At 56.6% G+C, this 10,210-nt stretch overlaps 2 protein-coding genes across 2 annotated transcripts; one reads left to right on the forward strand and one right to left on the reverse strand.

The window, feature by feature from the left end:
- Positions 1 to 68: 68 nt before the first annotated feature.
- On the reverse strand, positions 69 to 5,103 carry WDR83 (WD repeat domain 83). The gene is made up of 9 exons (XM_032768178.2): positions 4,713 to 5,103; positions 4,117 to 4,237; positions 3,604 to 3,709; positions 2,978 to 3,026; positions 2,718 to 2,844; positions 2,323 to 2,390; positions 1,662 to 1,770; positions 1,126 to 1,240; positions 69 to 1,010 (listed from the first exon to the last, which is right to left on the reverse strand). The coding sequence occupies exons 1-9, from the start codon at positions 4,813 to 4,815 to the stop codon at positions 855 to 857; spliced, it is 954 nt and encodes a 317-aa protein (XP_032624069.1). The 5' UTR covers positions 4,816 to 5,103; the 3' UTR covers positions 69 to 854.
- A 2,530-nt stretch (positions 5,104 to 7,633) lies between these two features.
- WDR83OS (WD repeat domain 83 opposite strand) lies at positions 7,634 to 10,199 on the forward strand (the record flags this gene model as incomplete). The annotated part of the gene is made up of 3 exons (XM_032768179.2): positions 7,634 to 7,765; positions 9,088 to 9,185; positions 9,944 to 10,199. Coding segments are annotated over 3 exons (297 nt in total), but the record flags the coding sequence as incomplete, so codon positions are not given.
- Between the last annotated feature and the right edge of the window lie 11 nt (positions 10,200 to 10,210).

Genomic DNA, 10,210 nt, shown 5'->3' on the forward strand with positions numbered 1-10,210 from the left:
AGCCAGCTGGCTTGCACCGTGGGCGAGCGGCTCCCTGCTACCCATTAACGCCAGCGGCTGTGCTGCTGCGTGTTCTGTGCCTGGCGCCCTAGAGGGGGGAATGACCCTAGTGCAGGCTAACAGAGCCCTGTCACGAGGGCAGCCTGGGGGGGATGGAAGCCAGGGCGCATCTGTTCTAACCTGTGCTAGGAATACTCCCTCTTGCAGTGGAGAGGGAACCGCCCGGCAGCACTGGCTCCCGCCTGCCGCAGGGAAAACAGAGAGTTTTGCTCCTGTCTGAGGCTGGTGCCCAGGTGTCAGTTTCCATCTGGGGTGCTAGTCGTGCCCTCGCTGGAATGGAGCGGGGGCAGGGGGAGGTGACTGTGGGGTACTTGACCGATGGAAAGGAAGCCTGGCAGCAGTAGCCGTGCCCAGCCTGGTGCTGGGCCCTGGGGGATAGATTGTGGGGAAGATTTAAAAAAACAAAGCCCCAGATGGCTGATGGTTAGAGGGGCTGGGGGGGTCCCCCATTAATGTCTTCTGAAGTGTCCCCACCCCCAGGTGCTCTGAGCCAGTTGTGGCTGTGTCCAGATGCCCCCTGGAGTGTGGGATGATGGTGGAGAACTGGGCGGTTAGAGGGGGCTGTAGGGTCACTGGTGCAGGGCAGGCCCAGGACTCCTGCATGGCTGGGCTCTGAGCTGCTGTGTAGGGCAAGAAGTCAAGCTCACTCCCTCCCCTGCATGTTATGCTCTGGGGCTCGCTGCTGCCCCTCATACAGTCCTGGCCGCCCCCAGTGGGAGACAGGTCTTAATAAAGCAGCTGCCCCAAGGCTGAGTGTGCGTGTGACTGGCTGGTGGGATGCCCGATGCTCCAGCTCAGCAGGCCGGTGGCTGCTCCTCTGCTGTGTGGGTCTCCTCCCTCCAGAACTGCACGCGCCCCTCGGTGGCCGTGAGCAGGCCAGGCTCGCTGGGGTGGAAGGACAGGGACTGGACCACGCCTCTGCCGACCGGAAGGCTCAGCGTCAGGGAGCCCTGCGGGGGGAGGAAAGACCCCCGGTTAGAATGACCCGGGCGGCTAGGAACAGGGTGGGGGGCTGACCCCAGGGCAGGGAGGGGGGCCTGTGCCTGCCGCGGGCTAGACTCTCACCTCAACCAGGTCCCAGAAATACACCTTTCCGTCCTCCGAGCAGCTGGCCACGTGCGTGTCCTTCTCGCTCAGGCAGCAATCCAGCTTGTAGGCTGTGTTCTTGTGGCCGGTGTACCTAGAGCAGAACAGAGCAGATGGGGGCTGCACAGGGGAGAATGGGGAACCCCTCCTGCTGTACCCCACCTGGATCACACCCCAGCCCATGCCAGCCCAAAGCCACCTTTCCTTGTGTGCAGGGCCCCTGTGTGCTGAGCAGCGGCCCTGGATTTCAGAGGCAGGTGCCTAAATACCCTGGAGGAGATGGGGGGGCTCAGAGTCAGTTGCTCACCCCTGCAGCAGGCAGTGTCTGTGTCTAAGACCCCAGACTCAGGGAGAGGCTGCCCCCGAGAATGAGCGTGAGACTCTTATGCAACAAGAGTCCTGGGGCTGGCTGAGCCCCCGTGTTAAGCCCCAGCTCTGTGCTTGGGGGGGGAAGGGGAGTGTCCCCCACACGTGCATCCGGCGGCCCCAGGCCAGAGGGCGAGGGGGTGACGTACTCTCCCAGCAGCTCCCCGCTGTCCTTGTCCAGCAGGCGCAGGGTGGAGTCCAGGCTGGCAGCCAGCGTGCACTGCCCGTCCTTGCTGAAACACACGCTGGTGACGGGGCCTGCAGGGACAAAGCAGCAGATGCTGGAGGTGACGGAAACTAGGAGTTGGCACAGAGGGCAGTGCTGGGTAAAAGCCCAGCCAGCCTGCCCACCCCCTGCCCGGGGTCTGGATCAGAGCCAGCCCCCCATTTCCCCCACTCCTCAAGCCAGCCCCCCGCCCAGGGGCCAGATCAAAGCCAGTGAACCATTCCTCCAAGGGGCAACCAGCCAGCCCCACCCTAGGGATGGACTGGAGCCAGCGCCCCTGGAGGGGAAGGGCCTTGTGTGTCATTCCTTGACAGCTTGTTTCCCATGTTGGAGCAGCACTGGAACTGGCGCTCCCTAGAGGCTATTCCCTACTCCTGAATCAGCCAAGCCAAGCCAACCCCTCCCCCAGGCAGTGGTGGGGGGATCTTTTGGGGGATTCTCTATCCCTGGCAGGATGTTTCCTACAAGCAGGAATGAAACCAGGGACGTTCTCTGGCCTGGGCCATAGAGGAAATCAGCTCAGACGATCGCCACGTCCCCTTCTGGCCTTGGCTCTGTGGTGGGAGCTGTTTTCTCTCACTTACTTCCAATGTAATCCGAGTACAGCTCCCCTGCGCGCAGGTCGTAGCGCCGGACACGGCCATCCACGGAGCTAGGGGGACAATGGGGAGGGGTTACAGGGCAAGTACAGAGGCTGTGATGCACCCACCGCCCAGGCCCAGCTGGGGCGCTCCTGGGAATGTAGCTGGAGGAGGGGGGAGTCGAACCCCTGAACCAGCTCCTTTCCCGCATATGGCGGCCCACAAGGGTCAAACGTGAGGCTGCACAGCCCTGGTGGGGGAGGTTACCTGCCTCTCCCTACCCTGGTGAAGGTTCTTCGCTCTGTGCCCTGGGGGCTCTGGCTGTTCTAACTCACGCTTAGGTCTAAAGGTGAAATGCAGGGGCCGGCCCCGTCCTGCCCCAGCGGAGCACCCCTCACCCAGAGAGGATCTCGTAATCCGACACTTTCAGGCTGGACACCCCGTCCTTGGCTTCATCCAGGATTTGGATGGGGTCGGGTCTGCGTGAGCGGCAGTCCCAGCAGCGGACGCTGGAATCAATTGAGCCTAGGAGAGAGCACAGCGCAGATTCGGAGGAACAGCCTGGGCAAATCCCAGGCCAGATGGAGCCCTGCCAGACCCCAGAGTTCCTTAAGGACCTGCAATGAGTCAGCTGGGGCTTGGGAGCCGCTTTGCTTACCCGACAGGATCACGGTGGCCTCCTCATTGAACTGCACGCAGTTCACCTTCTGTGGATGGAGAGACAGGTCAGGAAGGCCAGCCGGGGCCAAGTTCAGCGCACGGGGCGTGGCCCTCGAGTGCTCTCTCTGCAGTCGCTGGGCCATCCCCCGAACAATCTCCCCCTAAGCCACACTGATCCCTTCACCCCCTCCTGAACACCCCAACAGCCCCCCATCTCCCCTCCCAACGCTCCCTACAAGCAACTCAACCGACCCCGAGCTGCTTCGCCATCCTATATCCCTCCCCGTGCCCACACTCAGTTGGTGCACCTCTCCAGGTGCCCCTCTAGGCAGCACCACCTCAATTCAGTCCCCACCCTGGTAGCAGGAAGGGTTAGGGATGCCAGCGGTCACCCCCACTGGCTGAGAGCAAGGGAGCCTCCCCGGACTGATGTAACAAGCGATGGGGCAGCCAGCTACACCTGTAACTTGCTTAAGTCCCAGTGGGACAGGGAGAAAGTAGCTGGGCCTCGCCCGGCCCCTCCCCACACCCAGCCAAGTCATTCCCCACATGTAGCAGGCTGGCTGATATCAGCCTGTGGCACCCCCAACCCAGGCAGCACTGCAGTAACCAAATGAGCCTCACCCCTGCGTGACCTCTGAACTTGCGGATCACCTGCCCACTGACTACGTCCCACAGGACAACCGTTTTGTCAGCCCCGCAGGAGCAGAGCTGGCTGTTATCGAAGGAGCTGTGGGGGAAGCAAGAAAGCAAGGTTAGGCATTACCGTGGGGCTCTGACTATGCAGCGGGAGGTTACAGACGCGCATCTATGAGGCTGTGCATCCCTCTGGCATGTCGGCGTAGCTGTCCCTGTTTTACGGCTGGGGGAAACTGAGGCACAAGGGGGTGACGTGCCACACAGCAAATCAGTGACATAATAGAATACAGGAGTCCTGACTCCCAGTCTCTCTCCTGCATAACCCACTGGAAACCACTCCCGCCCAGAGCTGGGGACAGAACCCCGGAGTCCTCACTCCGCCTCTGCCAATACCCTTCCCCACCTGTTCTAACCACTTGCATATCAAACGCTTAAAGTGGTTTTGATCCTGAAGTCCCTGGGGTTACAAGAGAAGTGGAGTCTGTCCCCTGCCCTTACCCAGCTGCATCCAACACTTCGTAGCCATGGCCACTGTAGGTCTTCAGGAGGGTCCCCTTGTGGGGGTTCCACAGCTTCAAGGACTTGTCACTTCCGCAGGTGAGACAGTAATTTCCATCCACTGTGGAAGACAGGACAGAGAATGATGCAAGGGGACAGCATAGCAGACCACAGCTTGTGCCTGCCCCACAGAGGCACCAGCCCCACATCCAGCATTTCCACCCCACAGCTGTCTTCTCTCCCTGCTGTCCTGTTGCTCTGCATGGCTCCCTGCTAGTCCCACTCCTCCATGTATACTCTCCCAGCCCGCCCCCCATGATGGAAGAAACTAAGGGCAGATCTCCACTAAGAGACACCGTCCCCTCGTTCCCACCAAGACACAACAATAAGCCACACACTTAATATTGTCTGGACTCTTGACATGTGCAGGCAGCAACAGGGCTCGAAATGCCCCACATGGCTCTGACTTCACTGCTCTGACCACTTGACCCCACTCCCCTCCCAGAGCTGAGAACAGAGTCCAGGAGACCTGGCCCTCATTTCAACCCACTAGACCCCACTGCCTCACTTCATGGGGCCCGCGAGGAAACACTCACCATTAAACCTCACTGCCCTGACCGCTCCCTGTTTGCACTCCAGATTCTGCACCAGCTTCTTTGGCAGCTCTGGCTTCTTGGGCTTCGGTTCAGGAAACGCCATGATGGGACCTACGGTGGCTAAATCGGAGAGATCTGGACTCCGCGAGCGTGGGGCTGGGGTGATGTGACACAACGGGTCAGCTGGGGCGGGTTACAAATCTCTCACCAGACTCCGGCTTGACGGGTGTCTCCCTGGGGGCTGGAGTTACTCGCTCACAAGTTGGTGCCGTCCTGGCTAAGGGAACGACAGGAAAGTGATTTGGTGGCTGTTGCTGCCACAGGAGGCAGGGAAAAGGAAAACCCAACTCCCTTGGCTGGGTTTGATGCGCACTCCAGGGGGGTCGGGGACACAGGGGTCATCCTATGAAGACCCAGGGAGCTGCACACATTTAGAGCCGTCCGGGACCCAACCCCTACAGGGCTGTGTGCAGTGTCCTTCAACCCACCCCCTATGGCCTCCCCAGCCTTGCACCTATAGATCCCCCTATACCTACCCCTTCCCCCGTTCCTGCCAGTCTCCTTGGAGGGCACAATCATGTGCTCCAGCCCCCTAATCATTTTATTGGGAGGAGGTGATGGAGGGCACAATCATGTGCTCCAGCCCCCTAATCATTTTATTGGGAGGAGGTGATCCTTGGTTCCTCCCCCTTGGCCCGCCTGCTCTCAGCCGGGAGCGCCTGGGGGAGTGGGGGGGGTCCGTTATCGGCCCCGCCCGTCCCACTGCCCGCCCCCGTGAGTCCGGCTCGCCCCGGCCAGGCGCAGGTGGAAAGGGATTCCGCAACCTTGCTCCGGGCCTTGGGGTGTTTACATCGAATCCGCGCCCCCGGAGCATGTCCAGCAACCAGCATGGCGGGACCCCCGCGTGCCCAACAGGTGCTGAGGTTAGCGGGCTCTGTGCCGGGCCTGCGCGCGGGGCGGGGGCCGTTCGGGCCGGGCCGTGCCGCGCGGGGCGTGGGCCGTTGCCGGGCGGGTTGTGCTGCGCGGAGGCGGCGGGCCTGCGGGGCGGGTTGTGCTGCGCGGGGCGGGCCGTGCCGGGCCGGGTTCTCTGCCCGGTGGGCGGCCGGCGTGTGCACAGGGGCGCGTATGTAATGGCTCCATGCCTTAGTTGGCAGCCGGTTTAAGCGCGTAACCCAGGGTCTCCTGGGCTCGGTTGTTCATTCTTTCATTAACGATCTGAGCGTGGCCTGGGCTTGCACCCTCACAGTACTGCAGATGCACTTAAACTGGAGGAAGTGGTAGATCGCTGTGAGGGTAGGGCAGGATACAGGGGACTAGACATTGAGGTTGGGCCAAAGACACCTGATGAGGTTCAACAGGAGAAGTGCGAGTCCTGCACTTAGACGGAATAGGATCCCAGCACTCGCTACGGATGTTCTGCAGAAAAGGACTGGGGTGGGTTACAGTTGCGAGAGCTCGCTATGAGTCAGCAGTGGGCCCTTGTTGCCAAAGAGGTAACGGCATTTTGCGCTTATAGTAGGGGCATTTGCCGAGATACAAGGGACGTGTCATTCCCTCTGTCTTGGCCTTATTGAGGCTCATCTGGGAGTAGTTGTGTCCAGGTTTGGGCCCACAGATCAAGAAGGATGTGGAAATTTGCAAGAGTCCACTGGGCACAAAGTTCATGTGCTCGCCCCTAATCATTTTATGGAGGCTGAGGGAACTGGGATTGTTTAGTCTGCAGAAGAGAAGAATGAGGGGGGATTTGATAGCTGCTTTCAACTACCTGAAACGGGGTTCCAAAGAGGATGGATCTGGACTGTTCTCAGTGGTACCTGATGACAGAACAAGGAGCAATGGTCTCAAGTTGCAGTGGGGGAGGTTTAGGTTGGATATTAGGAAAAACTTTTTCACTAGGAGGGTGGTGAGGTGGCTTACCTAGAGAGGTGGTGGAATCTCCTTCTTCAGAGGTTTTTAAGACCTAGCTTAACAAAGCCCTGGCTGGGATGATTTAGTTGGGGATTGGTCCTGCTTTGAGCAGGGGGTTGGACTACATGACCTCCTGAGGTCCCTTCCAACCCTGATATTTTGTGATTTGGGGTCCCCATAGTGAGGCCACAGTGCTGCCCCATAGGGAACGCTGAAGCATGCCCCCGAGGGATGTCTGGACAGGGAGCTCCACTTGGCAGCCCCTTGATAGCCAAAGCCTCAGGGTGGGGGCAAATTGTCCTGTTAAATGGGAAGAGGTGATCACTATGGGGTCTGTATCTGGTGGGGTTGCCTAGCAGGACCCTGAGGGGTGGGTGATCGCTGTGGGGTCTGTATCTGCTGGGGTTACCTAGCAGGACCCCGAGGGTGAGTGATTGCTATGGGGTCTGTATCTGGTGGGGTTACCCAGCAGAATCCCTAAGGGGTGGGTGGTAGGAATCTGCCCAGTTGTCGGAGGGTTATGGGTGACAGTCTTTTGGCAGAGAGGAGGGAACTGGAGGTACTGGCATCTCCCACCCCAGGTTATTCTTGTTCCCTAGTCCCCCCTTGTGCCAATGGCAACCAACCGGAAACCTGCCAACACGTTTCCCAAAGCCCCAGAACAGAGCTCATGTGGGACTGACTTTAGATTCCTCTCTACCTACATTAGACCTGGTTGTTGGAGGTGAAAGGCTCCATAGCTCATTCCCTGATTGTGCTAAGCAGCTCAGGCCTAGGGGTGGATATGAACCGGTGCCCTAGTTGAGAAAGCCCTCGTGTCAGATTCGTCATCCCCACCCTGAGCCACCCAGTCTGCCTGAGCTAGGGCTTGACTGGTACCAGGAACCTGGAGATGAAAGGCCCCTAATCCCATTCCAGACCCCTGCAGATCCTTGTTTATCTTCATGTTACCTATGGAGAAGAGGGCTAATAGTTTCCAGGCATGAGTTAACACTCCCGTCTCTCTCTCGTAACATGCTATTACACACTTGCTTTGTAGGTACAAGCCTCCATCTACAGAGAACAACCCCACGCTGGAAGATCCCACTCCAGATTACATGAACCTGTTGGGGATGATTTTCAGCATGTGCGGCTTAATGCTTAAGGTGAGCAGGAAAGGAATGAACATTAGATCTTCAGTAGGTAAGATGCCTTCTAGGGCAAAGCAAACATGAGATGCATGCTCTTTATTATAAAGGACATCTGTGCAGCTGGGCGCTGTAGCACTCATAGCCTCACCGTGCCTGTTCCCCTAACCAACTGGCTGCTCTTCCACAGAGTCCTAGAAATGCTGGGCAAGGAGGGACCTCAAGAGGTCACCCAGTGTATATATTTGCAGAGACAAACCCACGACACCGAGTCTCGGCGCCAGATCAGTTGGCTCGGCTGCAGGGCTAAAAATACCAGTGTAGACGTTCCAACTCAGGTGGGAGCCTGGGCTCCAAAACCCTCCTGCTTTGGCAGGTTTCAGATCCCGGGCTCCAGCCCAAGCAGGAATGTGTACGCTGCCATTTTTAGCACTGCAGCTGAAGCCCCGTGCGCCTGAGTCAAGTGTCCCAGGCTCTGAGACTCAGTGCCACAGGTTTTTCTTTATAGTGTAGACATGCCCATAGTGCATCTCCCCCCTGCCCACTGAGGCAGGATTAAGTATGCCAAGACCATCCCTGACAAACGTTTGTCTAACCCAGTGGTCCTCAACCTTTTTCATCTGGCAGGTGCTGGACGACGAGCCACCGAGGGCTGTGGCCGACGGACAAGCATCCGCCGAAATGCCGCCGAGAAGCAGCAACGTCAAGCAGCGGCGACGCCTCTTGATAACACTACTTTTCGGCAACATTTCGGCGGATGCTTGTCTGCGGACCAGTATGCGGGCGCAGATAGATGCCCCAGCAGGTGCCATGGCACCTGTGGGCACCGCATTGGGGACCACTGGTCTAACCTGTTCCTAAAAACCTCCAGTGACAGGGATTCCACAGCTTCCCTATGTTAAATGATTTGGGGGATGGAAGGGGGGAGACCTAGAGTGGTATAAGCCATTGCACTGAAACGGGATTGGAAGAGGAGTCGTCATTATTTTTGTTCCCGGCTGAGTGTTTAGTGGGTAGAAAAGGGAACTGGGAGTCAAGGCTCTAGTGGTCTCTTCCTGGCTGGAGGAGGGAGTGTGTCCTAATGGTTAAATCAGGGGACTGGAAGCCAGGACTTCAGGGTCCTGTTCCCAGCTCTGCTACTGACTCACTGTGTGACTTTGGACGATTCAAGGAAATGGTACTGATACTAACTTCACAAAGGAGCAGGGACTGTGATCTTTGTTTAATGAATGTTTTAAAGAGCTCTGAGACTTGCCCAGTGTTATTAGATATTGAAGATCCTGAGAGATCCCATAAGTGCTCACTTTGAGGCTCTCAAATTAGTTCCTCTGTGTTTCTAGCTGAAGTGGTGTGCTTGGATTGCTGTCTATTGCTCCTTCATTAGCTTTGCCAACTCCAGAAGCTCAGAGGACACCAAACAGATGATGAGCAGCTTCATGTGAGTCACTGTCTCCCTTTAACAATCTTATTCACTGACCATGTGAATTGAAGACGTATGTCCAAATGTGCATGCCTGTCTGTGTTGCGGTTAGAACAGAGGAGTAGAAGCCAGAACTTCTGGGTTCTGTGCCCAACTCTGCCACTTAAACTGCATGATTTTGTACTTTGACACTTTCCTGCTGCCTTGGTTTCTCCATCTGTAAAATGGGGATAAAATGGTGTTGGTGATTAGTATGGAGCGCTCTTCATCCTAGTCAGCAACGAACCAGTGCCCCAGCATAAAACACTTTGGTGATAGAGGGCTGGTCTGTTGGAGGTGCCGTTGTTTGAATGAGATGTAAAAGCAAGGGCTCTTTCGTTCTTGGATATTAAATTCCATGGCATCTTTTCCTAAAAGCTGAGCTGTGAACCCATGTCCTGACCAATTCCCAACTCTGGAATCTACAGTCTGTTTCCTTAAATACCTACACTACAGTTCCAGTTGGATTTAAAATTCATTTTCTGTCAAAAACTAGTATAGTGTTTGATGTTAAGCATCTGCTCCCTTCCACTGTAGAGGTGGCTCCATTCCTGCGTGGGTGAGCAATCCTTGTATGCATGGTTGAGAAAGCAAGTACTTTGGAATCCCTGGGAATTGTTCACCAACATGCTAGTGCTGTACAAGACCCAGACATGACGATGGATATTGAAATAATAATAAAAACTCTCATGGTTGGTTGGTTTTTAAAATTATTGATTTTCTTCCTCTGCATTCAGGTTGTCTATCTCTGCTGTGGTGATGTCCTATCTACAGAATCCCCAACCCATGTCCCCGCCTTGGTGAAGAGATTACAGCTCATTGCACAACTCCTTCTTGCAAATCCCAGAGAGAGACTGTCAGGGGAGAGGAAGGATTCAAACACTAGAACCATCTGTTTGTACAAGCGGTGTGTTGTAACACTCGGCCATCAAATTAAATGGGTTGTTGCTGTAGGAGCTTTGGTTTAAAAAAACAATCGGTGTGCACACAGAATGATGTCTTTC

Source organism: Chelonoidis abingdonii, chromosome 26 (assembly GCF_003597395.2).
Source record: "Chelonoidis abingdonii isolate Lonesome George chromosome 26, CheloAbing_2.0, whole genome shotgun sequence".
NCBI classification, from domain to species: domain Eukaryota; kingdom Metazoa; phylum Chordata; order Testudines; family Testudinidae; genus Chelonoidis; species Chelonoidis abingdonii.